This window comes from Tamandua tetradactyla, chromosome 3 (genome assembly GCF_023851605.1).
Source record: "Tamandua tetradactyla isolate mTamTet1 chromosome 3, mTamTet1.pri, whole genome shotgun sequence".
Lineage (NCBI taxonomy): Eukaryota > Metazoa > Chordata > Mammalia > Pilosa > Myrmecophagidae > Tamandua > Tamandua tetradactyla.
The window spans coordinates 217,686,051-217,703,031 of NC_135329.1; the positions used below are offsets into that span (position 1 = coordinate 217,686,051).

Sequence of the window (16,981 nt, forward strand, 5' to 3'; positions counted from 1 at the left end):
CCCTGCGGAGGAGGTTTGAACACAGAGAGGGAGAAGCAGGTGAAAGAGGAGGTGTGGAGGGTGGGGGGTGGAGGGCAGGAGGAGCAGAAGTGGCAGGGTCTTGCTTGGGCCCCCCGCCCCAAGCTTCCGTGCTGTCAGGGCTTTGGCCCCCTTTGATCCCCAAGCTCCGGGACCCCGGTTCCCTCAGGGCTCCTGCAGAAGGGTGGCAGGCGGCAGCTCTCAGGGAGGGAGAGGGGGCAGGTCCTCAGCACCCCCAGATCCCTGAGTCTTCAGTCGTCCTCACGCAGGGAGACCCACCCGGGCAGAATCCAACACCTGGACATGTCAGAGTCTCCAGATGAAACCACAATGAGCTGAGTGCAAACCTCAGGTCTGGGGGAATGCCTGGGCCTGACCAGCAGCAGAGTCCCCTGCGCTTCCAGGAACTCCCCAGTGGATCCTGCCTTCTCAGTGTCCACTTGTGAGAGCCTGGGAAGACAGCCATCGCCCACAGGCTGGAGCATACCTGGCTCCCTGCCAGCCCAGGTCCAGCACTGCCCCTCCATGGGCCCTGGACGCCTGATCTAAGGCCTGGGGCACCCTCCCCAGGGCTAAGCATGTTCACAGGCACCCTGGGGCCGGTGGACAGAGACTCGTGGACCTGGCAGAGCTTTATCCCAGCAAAACCGCCCGCCTGCATCTGCGGCTGTGCGGGGAGCAGCTGGTGGCCGATGTGGCAGGCAATGGTCACTGTCAGACTGGACGCTGCGCCACGCCCTCCACAGGTGTGCAGGAAGGGCCCCACAGCCTGCTCACCAGAGCCCACTGTCCCCTGGACTGTCCTGCTGGCCCCCAGGTGCTGGGGACAATGCTGTGATCTGCATGAGGACGCAGCTTGACAACTGATGGCAGGCAGATGCCTGTGGCTAGACATGTCTCAGGGCAGCCCCACTCAGGGTCGGGAGGGGACACTGACCCCAGCCTCCTGGGACGGGGCCTCGCCCTGCCCTGAAAGATGGCAAAGTTATAAACTGGCCCCGTCAGCTCCAGCTGCCACCTGGTGTGGCTGCACAGGGCTGGGGGAGGGGTGGGGGTCAGCTTGGCCTCTGAGCCCTGTCCAACCCCAAGATCAGACTGGGAAGGAGAGAAGATGACACATCAGGGAAGGAAACGGGGCCCCGAGACTTGGTCACCTACTGACATTGCCCGGGGCAAGGCTGACCTGTGAGCTACAGGCTCACCTGGGGCTCCTTTCCGCCTTAGGGTTGAGGGTCCCCAGCAGAATGCCCCAGGGAGATTGCGGAGATGTTGTGGGGGAGGGGGAGGCTGCTGTGGTCACTTCCAAATTTAGATTCCCTGGGGACATCCCAAGGACCCCACGGCATGCTCAGGGGTCAGAGAAGGTGCTGCGGGAAAATGAGCGTGCCGGATGGGGCTGCCTGTCACAGGAAATGTCCCCCAGGCTGTGAATCCTTGGCTAGAGCTGGGCCCCCAGGCAGAAGGAAGGAGGTGGCAGAGGCCAGCATGGGTCACCTGGAGCACGTATGGTGAGCACTGCAGGAAGAGGGACCTGTGCCTGTGAGGTTTCCCACACCTCTGCCTGGATCCTTCAGAAGGGAATGAAATTTGGACAGAGAGAAAGGCCCTGGAAATGGAGGAGGGGGCCATGGCTGGTGGATTTGAGGACACAAAAGGCTGGAGAGGCTCTGGGGACAACCCTACGCCCCTAGTGAGGTAACTTAGGTTCGATGGACTAACCCTTCAAAGGCACAGGCACAGAGACCCAAACTGCAGGGAGAAGGAGATCGTCTGAACAGGCCTATGTCTATTAAAGAAATTGAATGAACAATTAATAACCTCCAGAAAAAAGGGCTCTGGGCCTAGAAGGTTTCACTGGTGAATTCTACTGGATATTTATGGAAGAATTGTACCACATCTCCACAATCTCTTCCGTAAGACAGAAGCAGAGGAAATATTTCCTAACACATTCTATGATGCTGGCATTACCCTGTTGCCAAAACCAGGCAAATAACAAAGGAAAACTAGAGACCCAATACCTCCTATGAGCATAGATGCAAATATCCTCGACAAAACAGTAGCAAATAGAATCCAATAGTATTTAAAAATACTATAGATATGGCCAAGTGAGATTTACTCCAGGTATGCAAGCCTGTACGAACACTTAAAAACCAATTACTATAACCTATCACAAATAGGATGAAGAAGAAAATCTTGATATCATATCAAATGATGCAGAAAAAGCATTTGACAAAATCCAACACCTATTCATGATAATGAATCTCAGTAAACTAGGAATAGAGGAGAACTTTCTCAATTTGATAAAGGACATCTCCACAAACCTGGAGCTAATTTCACATCTTATGTTGAGAAATTGGATGCTTTCTCCTAAGGTCAAGAACAAGCAAGGATATCCCTTCCCACCAGTCCTCTTTAACTTCATACTGAGACTCCTAGCTTCCACAAAAAGACAAAAATAAGAAATAAAGGTACAGAGATTGGAAAGGAAGAAATAAAACCATCTTTGTTCACAAATAACATGATTTTTTACAAAAGACGATCAATTTTAAGAAAACTCCTGGAAGTACTGGAACTATTATAGCACGGTTGACTTATTTGCTTTCCTAAAAACTTGCAATAAACTATGGATGTTTGAAACTTAGGCCATTTACCATAGCACCAAAAAAATGAAATCCTTAAAATACAAATAAAGCAAAATATGTATAGGTCTATATGAGGAAAACTACAAAAGTCTGATGAAAGAAATCAAAGAAGTTCTAAATAAAATGGGGAGATGGTCAAAATCCTGAATTGGAATGTCATCCCAATCAAAATTCTAGCAAGCATATTTTCAGAATTGACAAGCAGATTCTAAAGTTCGTATGGAAAGTCAAAAGACCTAGTATAGCAAACACAATCCTGAAGAAGGACGTTGGACATTTCACACCACTGGACTTCAAAACTTACTACAAAGCCCCAGTAAACCAGGCGGTGTGCTGTCTGCAAAAGAAGAGACACATAAATCAGGGGGACAGAACAGAGAGCCCAGAAGTAAAGCCACACAAATAGTCACTGGAACTTTGAGAAAGGAGCAAAGGCAACTCAATGGAGAAAGCAGTTGGTCCTGGAGCAACTGGATTTCAATCTGAAAAAAAAAATCTAGTCACAGTCCTTACATCTTTCATCAAAGTTAAGTCAAACTGGATTGTAGACCTAAACCTAAAACCTTCTAGGAGAAAGCATAGAGAAAATAAGGTACCCCAGGGTTTGGCAATGATACCCAAAAGCCCGTGCATGAAAGAAAAACATGGTAAATTGAACTTTATCAAAATTTAAAACTTCTGCTCAGCAAAAGACACTGTTAAGAGAACAAAAAGGCAAGTCACAGACTGGTAGAAAATATTTGCAAAGCCCATTATCTGGCAAAGAACTTAGATCCAAAATACACAAAGAATGCTTGCAAGTCAGTGTGAAACTGGAATGGTTAATAACTTCACTAATCAACTCGATATGCTTGAATTCCCTTTTTATCCGGGGAATTACAACAAGAAACCGAGTAACTGAGTCAGGCTGACATACCAGCAATCCTAGCTAGCTAAGACCTCTGCCCCTGCAAAGAAGAAACAAGTCATGCTGGCATCAACGAACTTGCCTATTTTCACTAGCAAACCTGCCACGCAAAGCCAAAATGCCTATACCCAAGTCGCAAAGTGAATGAAACGTGGCCCGAGGGCATCCTGCCCTGAGCAGCAACTGCATCTCACTCTCCTTTGCTCCCCTCACCCCACTCCCATTCCCTGCTTTGTTCCTAGCAGCCATATACTCTGCCTGCCCCAAACTTGCCTTTTGAGGTCTCTCACCTTCCCACGGAGTGGGCGGGGCTGCAGGTGGGCGGGCTTCCCAGGAGCCCTAGGGCTGGAGCCTCTCTGGGAAGGAACATCTGGCTGGAGCCTGGAGCAGGAGCTAGGAGTCTGGCATGCGGGCACTCAGGTGTGTGGGGCCCGCTGCCTCTGCCCCTCTCCCCCTCAGAGGGTCTGGGGGGCATGGACAGAGCAGGAGGGGTAGGTTGGGGTGGTCAAGGGTGGTCAAGGGCGGCAGAGGACAGGGCAAGGGGGCCAGGCCAGCCTCCCAGCCCCCACCCAGAGTCCCCATCTCTGCCCGGTGCCAAGTCACCAGCTCGAGCCACTGTCACTGAGTCTCATTCGGGCTTCAAGGTGGGCAGGAAGGACCCGACCTGGAGGTGTTGGGGGTTAGCAGAGAAAGGTCCAGCACCTTCCCTGGAGGCTGCTGCCCCCTGAACCTGCCACCTCCTCACCCCCTGATCTGGAGCCAGGTTGGGTTTATACCCCGGCCCCACATGGGCCCCCTGCACCCCCACAATGCGCCTTAGCAAGCCCCCCTCAACCACCCCTTCAAGAGAAGAGGCTGCCCAGGCCTTGGAGGCAGGAAGGCCCACATGGGGGGCTACAGGACACACAGGGATCTCCTCTATGGCTTCCCCAGCTGCACCCCCAGGGCCCCCTGCCTGCCCCAGACCTCAGAATCTCCGGGGTTTCCCAGCCCCCTCCCTGGACAGTTCTGGGAGTGGATGGGGGGATGGCACCATGTCTTGAGACTGTCCCCTCCTGCTGTGCCCTGCTCCTGGGGCGCCCGCAGCCCTCTCCTCCACCCCACCTGTCCCAGGCTCCTGTGGCTCTGTCACCTGGAGCAGGTGAGGACGAGCCCACCCGGCACCTGAGCCTGAGCACAGATCCCAAAGACCCCACCCAAGCCCCTCCCTTGAGGTCCTGCTGGGGGCTCCTGGAGATAGCTGGGTAGGGGGAGAGCTGCCCACCCACCTTTCCCCCAGCTCCAAAGATGCTTCCAGGGTGGGGGCACAGGCCGCAGTGGGGAGAACAGGCCTTGTTCACCGAGCTCCCAGAGGGGCTGCCTCTGTGCTGGCTCCTGTCCCACGACTAGACTTGTCCCTCGCCCTGCCCTGCAGCCCAGAGCCAAGGGACCCCCATTTCAGATGAGGGAACTGAGTCTCGGAGGGAGTAATTCGGGTTCCCGGGGGGCAGGCAGAGCCTACACCCAACCCTGAAAGACAAGCCCCTTGGAGGATCTTCAAACAGAATACTCCTTCTCACTAAAGTCTTCTGTGGGGGAGCAGCCTCCGTCCCGGGGTGACCACACACCCCAGGAAAAGCAAGCCCCACCCCACAATGTTTGCCCAGGGCTGCCTAATGCCTCAGACCTCCTTTGCTTGCTTTTCTCCTACAAAGCTGGGGCAGTGGTTGCATCAGCCAAGAAGCCTGTGGGCATAACTTGGGCCCTGAGCACCTTCTCAGACCCCCGGAGGCCAGCGAAGTCTTGAAGGCATTTGTTGTTATCCCCTTATCCACAGTTCCACCATTCAGGATGCGTTCCTTGGGCTAGATAGTATCTCCAAGAGCCCTTGAAGATGTTTCACTTTGAGGTGCAACGTGGGGCTGGTGTGGGCCTCCTGGGAGGGCACCCGCCCAGGTGAGGCCAGTACCAGGCTGGGATTTGACCCCCCCGAGGGGACAGCTATCTGCCAACCTGCCTGGCTGGCAGAATAGATAGTGGTCTTGCACAACACAGCAGGAACCAGGTGACCTCAGAGGGGCACGGGGGGGGGGGGGGGTGGCGGGGGGGGCTGGGTTCCCTTTGGGATGCAAGAGTTTGGGGCTCCTGCAGGATGTCCCGTGAGCATGAGAAGGAGGCAGCTGGGCAGGCGTCTGGGGCCTGGCGGGTTGAAGTTAGGTTTGGAGGGGACATCACTGGCGGTGGGCAGAGAGGATGGGGTGGGGGAAGGTGTCTCCCAAGCGACCCAGAAGGTGCAGCCAGAGGAGGGCAGGGCCTGGAGAGGATGTTCCAGGGTCCAAGCACGAAAGTTAGGTGGGTTAGGCCCCATTCCCCGAGACCCTCACCACCCCCCCCCCGCCCCCACAGCTCTCCCTGCACCTCCCCTTGTTCCTTAGGATTGGCAGCCACGTTCCCAGCCCCTCCAGGCACACTTATTGGTCCATCAGAGCAGAGCCCTGAGAGTGAGCCATGGGCTCAGGTGGGGGTTCTCCCCCAGCAGAGTCCTGGATCCCCTGCCCACCCTGACCTGTGGTCCCTTCCGCAGTCCCCAGCCCCTCCCACCAGGTGCAGGTCCAGGCACCTGGCTCCAGCTCCAGGCAGCAGGAAGCAGGAAGCGCTGGGGCCACGCCCCCTAGCTAGAGGGACCGGCTGCTCTGAGAGTCTCTGCCGTCCCTTTGGGGGCTGAGCGCTGGTTTTGCCACAGGGAGGGCCAAGCCCTCAAGGCGTTCCAGGCTCCAGAAGCTGCCTCTGCCCTCTGGACCTCAAGGCCCAGAGAGAGCAGAGCCGCGGCCCCCTAAGCCAAAGGTGACCCCCAAACCCGGGCCTGGGGCTCCACAGAGAAGAGCCCCTCCTCCTGGGGGCCACGGGGGGGGGGGGGCGGGTCACGAGGAGGCCGGGCTGGCGGAGGGGTCCCGGCAGAGCTGGGTCCGCCCACACCCACGGCCTGGCCCAGGGGGTGCCTCCAGCAGGGAGTTTCTCTCGCTGCTGACCTGGGGTCCTGGGTCCCCGTGCCGAGGAGCCCCTGCGCTGAGTGGAACTCCTGCCCTGCCTCTGGAGGGGACCCCTGGCCGCTAAGCTCCTCGCTGCAGAGCTGCGGCCTTGCTGCTTCCTCCTGCAGGTCGGAGTGGGGGTCCCCAGAACGGCCCCCGGACCTTCCCAGGGGCTGCGTTCAGGGCCAGGGGCAGCTCAGGGAGCCCATGTGCAAGCCTCGCCCCTCTGTGCCCCGGGGGACTGGGGACTGAGCCGTGGCGCTGCTTCCCCCGCAGGCGGTGGAGGGTGCCCAGGAGCCTGGCGGCCCGGGCCGGGATCCTTGTCTGTGTGGCCAGCATCCTCGTCGCGGCCCTGCAGCTGGCAGGCTCCGCCCTGCCCTGGAGGTATGAGTCCCTCAGCCCCGCGCCCCTGCCCTGGAGGTGGGAGCTCCTCAGCCCCACGGACCCCTGGTTTGACTCTGTTCCCTTTACTGACCCTGACCTTTCAGGGTCCAGATAGGCAGCTCTGCCCAGCCTCCCGCCCATGCGACCCTCCAGGCGCGTCTGGGTGAATTTCCCGTTGAACGTGGAGATACGAGGGTCTGGAGCAGGCTGGCTTTACCTCGCTACGCTTGGGCGTCCCGATGAGGTGTCCCGGAGGGTCACCGGGCTTCCACGGCCCACCCAGGATGCCCCGAGGGCTCGGGGATCTCCATCCGCTGGATTCTCCATCCGCGGGGCTACGGCCCCGGGCGTGACCTTCGTTTTCAGCTACTGAATGGACCCTTCTCATCAAGCCACCCACGGAAGGCAAATTAGGCGCGACGCTCTCACCATTGTCTATTTTACATGATTTTAGTGTCTCTTTTTCTCCCTAAAACCGCGGCACTGCGCGGGGCTTCTGCCCCCTACCCGCCGTGGGCCGGGGGCGGCTGGGGTCTGCTTTGAATTAATCTTATTGGGAGGGAGTTTGCGCAGTTTCCTGTATTTAAGGGACCTTTGTATACCTTTTTCTGTGAACTGTCTTCACGCTTTTGCCCTTTTTTCGATCTTAAAAAAATCTTGAGTTCTTTATTATTAAAAGATTTACGTTTGCGTTAAAGGCTGCCAAGAATTTTCCCGGTTTAGCGTGCTTTGACTCCGGCTTGGTCCTTGGGATGACGCCGCACGTTCTGTTAGCCCTTCCGTTGCCGCTTCTGGAATTTGTTTCTGGACTGGAAAGAGCTCCCAGGCAGGGCACCCGGGCTGTCAAGGATTTGATCCAGGTCTCTGAACCACTGTGAGATTTCATTCTGAGGGTTTATTCTGGCAAACTCTACTTTATTCAGATTTATCTTTTCCCAAATGGCCTCAACACCACTTAAAGTGCTGTTAAAGTGTGGAAATCCTACTTCTTAGCTACTTTCTTGTTTATTTTTCATCGCGTTTAGAGTCTGGTGTCCAGTTCTCGATGCTGACTGTTGAGTAAGCCCACGGAGCATTTGTAGGTCAGCTCCAAGGCTGCTCTGCATGTTGAGGCACCGCTTCCAAGAATGAGGGTCTTTCCACTTTTTCAAATCCATTTTTGCTTCTTTTGGGAATGCTGTAAGTGAGAATATGGAGTGTGCGTGCACATGCATGGATATTTGTAAGACACTAACCATGGATTCTTACCTTTTTAACCCTTTTTTATTAAACAAGAAGAGGTTTTGAATTCTATCAAAAGACTTCCGAATGAAAAAAACGTGTGGCTTTTTTCCTAGATGTAATAATTTGAATTATATGAAACAATGGCCTAATATTAACCCATCCCTGAATTCCTAGTACATGCCTTGTCGTATAGAATGTTGTAATATGCTGTTGGATTATAACTCTGTATATTTTATTTATAGCTTTTTCATTAGTATTCATAGGAGAGATAAGCCTGTATTTTTACATTTTATCTATATTTGCTGAATTGTTTTAAGAACCAGCATTTATTATCTATTTTTTTCAAATATATCAATTTCTGCTTTTACTTTTTCCTTTTATTCTGCTTTCATTTTGTTCATCTTGTTACTCTTTTACTACTTTTTTGATGACTATTTTATTGCATTTCATTCCTTACATTATTTACTGACATGAGTCTGGAAAGCTATTAATTTTTCTCTGATTACTTCCTTTATTATATTCTGATATGTGGTGTTTTCATTGTGAATTTGTATAACGTCCTGTGTATTGTTTTGTAACTTTGCTTTGACCCAAGTGTGTGTGTCTGTGTGTGTGTGCCTTAAGTACCAAGATAGAAGGAATTTTTGTTTTAATGCCATTAATTTCTGGTATCTGGATTGTGATCAGGGAATGGTTTTGTATTATTCCTAGATTTTGGGGTGTATGAGATTTTCTTTACGGCCTAAAATAAGGTCAGGTCTCAGGACTGCTGCGTGTCCTTGGGACCCTGTTCCCTGCTGCCAAGTGGAGAGGCGGAAACCCTCCCCAGGCCCTGCTGCGCCCCATGGGGCTGTGATGCAGAGAGGAGTCCACGTCTCCACCTCTGTGTCCCCACACACCTCCTGCGGTTCCGCTTTCTGGTGGGCGCTGACGGGCGTGGGTTGCACGTTTGCACACCTGCCGTGTCTTCTTGTTAGCGCTGGACCTCTGACTTGATGAACTCTCTGTTCATGGTGAATACATCCGTTCTCAGTTCCTTGCTTGATGCCAGGGCAGCGCCCTGGGTGTTTTCTTGCTTCCATTTGCCCATCGGTAAGGCTGCCAGACTACAACACGCCAGAGATGGATCTACTTTTTTTCTGTCTTCCAAAGCTTTTTTAATGAATTGTCATCACCTTCAGATTTAATAGGCATTTGTGGAGCTACTTGGGGTCTAAGCACATTAACATTCAGTGGCTTATTTAGTTCATTTAAAAAATGTTTTTATTTAAGGAAAGAAACAATGCACTTTGTTACTAAACGTTTTCCTGACTTCAGAAAAATATGAAGATACCAATATTTTTACAATTAACATATGAAAATCTTAACCACCTAAAACAGATATCTTAGCTTACCCATAGGCATATTTAAATAAAGTATCTAAGTAATCATTGTAAAGCCTGTTTGTACAATATGTTTCATAAACTAGTTTAAAATTAAAGCAAGTAAGGAAAAAATCTAGATACAGATAACAGTTTCTTAGATTCTAAATATTAAACGCAATCTTAAATACCATTAGATTAACTATCAAAACTATATATGTTCTCAAAATATCAAGTTACTACGAGTATCAACTTTGCTATAGTAGTGGACTGTTACTAAGTATTTTCAAATTTTTTATTTCAGAAATTATTTTATCTAATACCATAGTTGCCTATAGTTTTTTTTACCATTGTTTTTGTTGTGAAATATAATATATATATATATATACAAAGAAAGGAAAGGAAAAAGCAACAACTTTCAAAGCACACTTAACAAGCAGCTGCAGAACAGGTCCCTGAGTCTGCCATGGGCTGCCATGCCCTCATCTCAGGTTTTCCTTCTAGCTGCTCCAAAACACTAGAGGCTTTACCAGAGGCATAACAAAATCATCCAGTATCTGCCCTTTCGTATCTGACTTATTTTACTCAGTATCATGTCCTCGAGGCTCAATCCACATTATCATGTTTCGGGACATCATTTTGTCTAACTGCTGCATAATGCTCCATGGTGTGTATAGACCACATTTTGTTCATCCACTCGTCTGTTGATGGGCACCTGGATTGTTTCCATGTCTTGGCAGTGTGCATGTGTTGCTATGAACATCGGTGTGCAAATGTCTGATTGTGTCACTGCCCTCAGCTCTTCTGGGCATATTCCAAGTATTGGTATTGCCAGGCCACAGTGCAACTCAATTAGTTTTCTGGGAATCACCAAACTGACTTCCACAGTGGCTGAATCGTTTTACATTCCCACCAGCAGTGAATAAGTGTTCTAATATCTCCACATACTCTCCAATATTTATAGTTTCCTATTTACTTAATAGCAGCCATTCTTATTATCTCATTGTTGTCTTAATCTACATTTCCCTTATAGCCAGTGAAGATGGGCATCTCTTCTTTGATCCATTTTGAATTAATTTTTGTATAGGGTGTAAGGTAGGGGTCCTCTATCATTCTTTTCACTATTGAAATCCAGTTCTCCCATGCCCACTTATTGAAAAGACTATTCTGTCCCAGTTCAGTGGATTTGGGGGCCTTATCAAAGATCAAATGTCCATAAATTTGGTGGTCAATCTCTGCACTCTGTATTCTATTCCACTGGTCAACCCTTCTATCTTTGTGCCAGTGCCATGCTGTTTTGACCACTGTGGTTTTAAGGTAAACTTTAAAGTCAAGAAATGATAGTCCTCCCACTTCTCTTTTCTTTTTTTAAGATACCTTTAGCATTCGGGGTCTCTTTTCTTTCCATATAAATTTGATAATCAGCTTTTCAAGTCTTCAAAGTAGGTTTTTGAGATTTTTATTGGTATTGTATTGAATCTGTAGGTCAGTTTGGGTAGAGTTGACACCTTGACTACATTCCACCTTCCTATCCTATTCCATGAGCATGGAATATCTTTCCACCTATTTAGGTCATTTTTAAATGTCTTTTATCAATTTTTTTGTAATTATCTGTGCATACGTCCTTGACATCTTGGCTACGGTTATTTCTGGATACCTGATTCTTCTGGTCGCTACTCTGAATGGGTTTCTTTTCCTTAGTTGTCACCTCACATAGGTCATTGCTTGTGTATAGAAACTTTACTGATTTTTGTACATTAATCTTGTATCCCACCACTTTGCTGAATTTATTAGCTCAAGTAGCTTTGTCATAGATTCCTCAGGGTTTTCTAAGTATGAGATCGTGTCATCTGCAAATAATGAAAGTTTTATTTCTTCCTTTCATGCTTGCATGCATTTTATGTCTTTCTCCTGTCTAATTAGTACAAACTCCAGCTTGTACTTCTAATTCAATGTTGAATAACAGTGGTGACAATGGACATCCTTGTCTTGTTCCTGATCTTAAGGGGAAGGCTTTCAATGTCTTACCATTAAGTATGATGCTGGCTATGGGTTTTTCATATATGCCCTTTGTGATACTGAGAAAGTTTCCTTTGATTCTTAACTTTTGAAGTGTTTTTATCAGGAAAGGATGCTGGATTTTGTGGAAAGATTTTTCAGCATCAGTCAATATGTTGGTTGTCTAACTGTGTCCTTGAGTCTAAGATTAAATATTAAAATATCATATTGATAAATCTTAACATACTAACCCACAAACATTCCATACACAGTGCACAATCAATGGCTCACAATATCATCACATAGTTGTGTATTCATCACCATGATCATTTTTTGAACATTTGCATCACTTTAGTAAAATAAATAAAAAGAAAAGTGCCCTCAGCCCCCAAAAAATGAATCTTAAGAAGAACTAAAAATATGAATTTGAAAAACAACATTAAAAAAACACACCTCAACAGTAGTAGTCCCGGAAGTCAAAGGAGACACTCCGAGACATATTGAGGATGAACTGAGACAGGTGCCCACAGAAGGGAGAGAAAATAAAAATTAAAGAAAAAGTAAATAAATAAAAGAATAAAATTTAAATAAATATATATATATAAAAAATAAAGAATATATATTGAAAAAAACAAGAGAAAAATACAGAAGTAAAACCTAGGGAGGTAAGAAGTTGGCCTGCCTGCCCCAACCGCGTCCCTCCAGAAGGTGGCGATGCCAAGGTGCCCATCTCCTCAAGCCTGCAGGAAGCAGCTGGGGAGATGGGTGCGGGGCGGGGTCCCCGCATGCGGCACTGGGGAGCGGCGGACACTCGGCTGTCCCTGCGGGTGCTGCGGATGAGAATTGGCGCAGGGAGGCCTCCCAGGCCAGCAGCTCACTCTGATCGCACGTGCTTGTGTGTCGCCCCCGCCCAGGTGGGGACCCGGCCCACTCCACTCTCCCTGTCTCCATCCCTGCACCTCTCCCCTCCCCAAACACCCTGAAGACCCTCTTTATACGCCTCGAGACCGCAGCCCTGTCTTGTCCCACCGAGCACAGGTGGATTCAGCCCACCCGGCTCCATCATTTCCCTGAAGTTCTCTGTGCATTATTTTATGTTCTATTTTCTGAGTGTTACAAAATAGTTACTGAGTTTCTTCCCCCATATAGTCTTTTCTCACCCTCAGTTTGTTGAATATCTTTTTGGTAATTTTGGAAATTGTCTAGTTTTCTGGAACTTCTTAGCCTTCCACTAGCAGTGTGTGCAGGGTCCTCAGGCAGCCTTCCCTTGCTTAGACTTTTCTGTAAATGAGACCCTTAGCCACCACCTTGTGGCGACAGATGTCTACTTCACGTTTTCTCTCCTCTTTCTCCGCCAGTGTTTGGACCTCATCATTTCTCCTCTGTCAGAACACCAACAACTACTCCCTTTACTTCCAACTTCACTGCCACACTCCCTGAGTCATATATCTGCTATTAATTATGTTCAGGGCTCAACACCCATGCTTTTGATGGTTTGTCCAGCCCTCTGTTTGGGTCCACTTATCCTCGAAGTGCCATCCCAAGTTCCCATGGGCTCATGTCCTTTTCTCTGGCATCTCATCAGAGGCTCGTGGTTTCTTGCCCAGTTCCCTGAAAAATGTCCCTCCACTCTTGTCTTGCTTTTATACTGCAGTAACAAAGTCTGATGCCACCTGATTTCCTTTACTTTCCAAGTGCCTTGGCCTTTTTGTCTAGATGCCCCAAGGATTTTGTCTTCACCTCCATCTTACCAGCTTTACTGGGATACATTTTCCCTTTTCTTGCCTGAAGCTGGTTCTCAGGGCAGCTCAGGTGGCAGGATGGTGGGAAGACAAGCCCCAGTACACACACATGTTCGCGTCTCCCTTGCATCCGAGTCGTGGCCAAGCCGAGAGTTGGGGGATGTGAGCAGGGCATGAGCAGAGTACAGAGGTTCCGGCGACCGGAGCCCAGAGCACGACACACCAGCCACTTGCTCAGAGTCACCGCCAGCCTGGTGGATCCAGGGGACCTGCCTTCAAGCCCGGCTGTGGCCTGGCCCTAGTGTCTGCAGGGATGGGGGTCCACACAGGAGCCGGTGTGTGGGGGGGGGGCTGGTGAGGAGAGGGAGGGGAGGGCTCCAGCTTCACGTGGGTTGGCCCAGACCTGCTGTGAGGATTAACGCAGCCTCTCCCCGCCTTTGACCAGCTACACACAGGACCCTGCATGCGCTGTCCCGCAGCAAGTGCACAGCTCTCCACAGTCGTCCTGGACACAAAGAGGCCCCTCAGCCGGCCTGAACGCCCACCCCCAGGCACTGGCCCCGGGAGGCAAGCTTCTGCACAGGCGGGCACAGGCCCCTGGCCACGTCTCAGAGCTCCCGGGACGTCAGCAGCACCTCCCAGAGGGACATGCCAGCCTCCCAAGGGGCAGTGACAGCGAGGACCCTGATTACACACTGGACGCCCTGCCCCCTGCCCAGCTGGACCCTCAGTTTGGAGTGAGCCCTTCAGGCAGTTTGGGAGCAGTACGGAGCTCTGCCCAACATGCCCACGCCGAACACTCGGCCTGGTCAGGAGAGGGTGCGGGCCACAGCCTGGGCCAGCCGCTGGTCACTCTGCTGGGACGGGCCCAGATGCAGCCCCGCAGGAGGCCTGGGGAGGCCCGGCAGCCCAGTGCAGGGACCATGTCCCTGCTCAGCCGCAGTCCCAACAGCCCTGGGACCTCGGCCCAGGCCCCTGGCCTGAGCTGCCAGCCCCGGACGCATCTGTTCTTCCTGAAGGTCCACAAGGCAGCCAGCAGCACTGTTGCCAACTTGCTGTTCCGCTTCGGCGAGAAGCACGGCCTCACCTTCGCGCTGCCCGCCCGCCAGGCCCCCCACTTCTCCTACCCCCAGTACTTCACGGCCAGCAGCGTGGAGGGCTTCTCCGGAGGCCTGAGCGGACAGTTTGACATCATGTGCCAGCACCTGAGATTCCAGCCCATGGAGGTGAGTCCTGGCCCTCTCTGCCCACTCCCTCTCTGCCCAGGGATCTCCGGGGACACCAGTATGTTACCATGCATAGGTCTGGAGAGGTCCCTCTCCGTGAAGAGTCAAGGTGGGGGGCCCACTGCCAGGCTCTGCTCTGGCCATGTGGGTGCCAGCCACCAGTCCATGGGGGGGGTGCCTGGGGACTCTTGTCCAGGCAGAGTCATGGGGTGACTGTGCCTCACTTGTAGGGCCAGTGGAGTGGCCGCTCCCAAGTAGGGAATCAGGGGGACAACCAAGGGGGCCTTGAGGATGGGGCTCAGCCTCCTGCTGGGTCCTGGTGGAGGGTCCTGGGGCTCAACACGGGTCAGGGCGGCACGCAAGGAAGGAAGCTACTCCCGAGTTGAGCCCAAAGGCCCTGAGTCCATGAGCCCCCACCCCTTGCCCTCCCCAGGTGCAGCGTGTCCTGCCTAAGGACACCTTTTACTTCACCATCCTGCGCGACCCTGCCCGCCTCATGGAGTCTGCCTTCTCCTACTACAAGGGCGCAGCGCCCTTTGCAGGCGCCTGGAGCCTGAGTCATTTCCTGGAGAACACGGACACTTTCTACAATCCCCTGCAGCCCGACAGCCACTATGCCCGCAACCTCATGGCCTTCGACCTGGGCTTCGACCCCCACGTGCGCCCCACGCGCCAGCGCCTGGCCCAGGTGGTGCGAGCCGTGGCTGCGCGCTTCGACCTGGTGCTGATCGCCGAGCACCTGGACGAGTCCCTGGTGCTGCTGAGGCACGCGCTGTGCTGGGAGCTGGACGACGTGGTGGCTTTCCCCGCCAACCGGCGCGCGCACTGGGCCCGGGAGCCACTGGCGCCCGCCGCGGAGCGCAGGGCGCGCGCCTGGAACGCGCTGGACTCGGCGCTCTACGTGCACTTCAACCGCACCCTGTGGGCCCGGTTGCATGCCCTGGGCCCCGCGCGCCTGAGGCAGGAGGTGGCGGCGCTGCGGCGGCGGCGGGCGCAGCTGGCACACACTTGCCTCCCGCACGGGATGCCCGCGGCACCCGGCGCCGTGCGCGACCCCCAGCTGGCGCCGCTCAGCCACGGCCTGGCGCCCATCGTGGGCTACGAGCTGCGGCCGGGCCTGGACGCGGCCACTGAGCGCGCCTGCCGACTCCTGGCCACCCCCGAGCTGCAGTTCGCCCGGCGCCTCTACCTGCGCCAGTTTCCCGACGCGGCCGGGGGGACGGCACCGGATCGTGGGGAGCGCTGTGGCCGGGGCGGGGAGTACTGCCCCTCCACAGCACCGGCGGTAGGGGGTGCAAGGCTCCCAGCAGAGTGAACCCTGCCTTGAACAAAAGCAGGAAAAGGGGCCAAAATGTACGAGCTAGGAGCTTCCTTTTGTGACTGGGTGGCTGTAAGATGAGCCGTTAGCAGCCCCCCAAGGAACAAGGGGCATGGTAAATCCCCAAAGCCATGTGCTTGGTGAGACCCCTTCACAGCAGGTGCCATCCTGAGGCCTCAAGGGCTGACCTGGGTCCCTTTTCCTCCAAGGCAGTTAGTGAGTCACCAGGATTTGTACTTTAAGCAGCTGGCCTGCCACCCGTGTAGCTGGAAGCAGCTTCAGTGGCTCATGGCAGATGCAAGAGAACAAACATCTGTGGACAGTTTCCACCCGGGAAGGTGCCTTCTGATGGCATCCCCAGCTGCTCAGGTCTCCGAAGGGACAACCTCCCTGGAAATTCCTGTAATTACCTTGAAACATACATTGTAGGACATCTAGAGGTGTGATCTTTGTGGGCAATATTTCCAAATAATTTAGCTCTTTGTACAGCCCAGTTTTGTGTGAGTTTGAATTTCATCTTAAATGTAACTTTAGTCAGTGGCATTTAATGCTTTCCCTGACATGTCCTGTAAGTTGTGGAGCTTCTGTAAGAAATCAAAAGTGGACTCATGATTTGTATAAAATTTAAAACACCTGTTTCTGCGTTTCATCACAGTATCCTCAATTGTAAAGAAAAAGTAATATTCAAATTGTCTTCCATATTCTTTATGGTTTATTCAAAGGACCATAGGAAAATTGTATTTCTCTTCAAATGCTACTAACTTTTTAAAGTATTTTACTTGTTATTTCTAAGTTTGTAGATTTTGTTTTGCAATGTGGTAGCAGTTTTCAAAGGAAGAGACTCTAAAGTCTTTGGAGAATTCTGATAATTTCCAGGCTGCAGGGTAGGCAAGAGGCGGTGGGGGCAGGAGTGGAGCAGAGGGCAGGGGTTCTTGCTGGTCTCTCCTGTTCAGCACACTGGCTCCACCTGGACATGGCAGAGGCATTCAGGAGACACCATGTGCCCACCCCCATCCAGGACCCCCATCCAGGGTCCTTGACTGGACCCTGATCTCTGGGCCGTTCCCCTGTCCCAGGACTGCAGTGATGTGGGCTGGGGGTGCTGGGAGACCCTCTGCCACCAAGGTCTCCCCTTTCCCTGTCATCCAGGTGG

The 16,981-nt window shown here is 52.1% G+C and overlaps 1 protein-coding gene across 1 annotated transcript; it reads left to right on the plus strand.

Annotated features, from left to right (window-relative positions):
* Positions 1-380: 380 nt before the first annotated feature.
* On the plus strand, positions 381-15,825 carry LOC143675913 (uncharacterized). The gene is made up of 9 exons (XM_077151811.1): positions 381-460; positions 589-835; positions 4,681-4,811; positions 5,953-6,047; positions 6,131-6,150; positions 6,290-6,390; positions 6,675-6,959; positions 13,730-14,510; positions 14,944-15,825. Exons 1-9 carry the CDS (start codon positions 381-383, stop codon positions 15,823-15,825), a joined length of 2,622 nt encoding a protein of 873 aa, XP_077007926.1.
* The last annotated feature ends 1,156 nt before the right edge of the window (positions 15,826-16,981 follow it).

Excerpts from the sequence above, each read along its gene's own strand:
- LOC143675913 (XM_077151811.1), top strand. The coding sequence starts at position 381 with ATGCCTGGGCCTGACCAGCAGCAGAGTCCCCTGCGCTTCCAGGAACTC. Across the intron at positions 461-588 it reads TGCCTTCTCAGTGTCCACTT|GGCTAAGCATGTTCACAGGC; the intron begins GTGAGAGCCTGG and ends CACCCTCCCCAG. Across the intron at positions 6,151-6,289 it reads TCCCCAGCCCCTCCCACCAG|GGAGGGCCAAGCCCTCAAGG; the intron begins GTGCAGGTCCAG and ends GTTTTGCCACAG.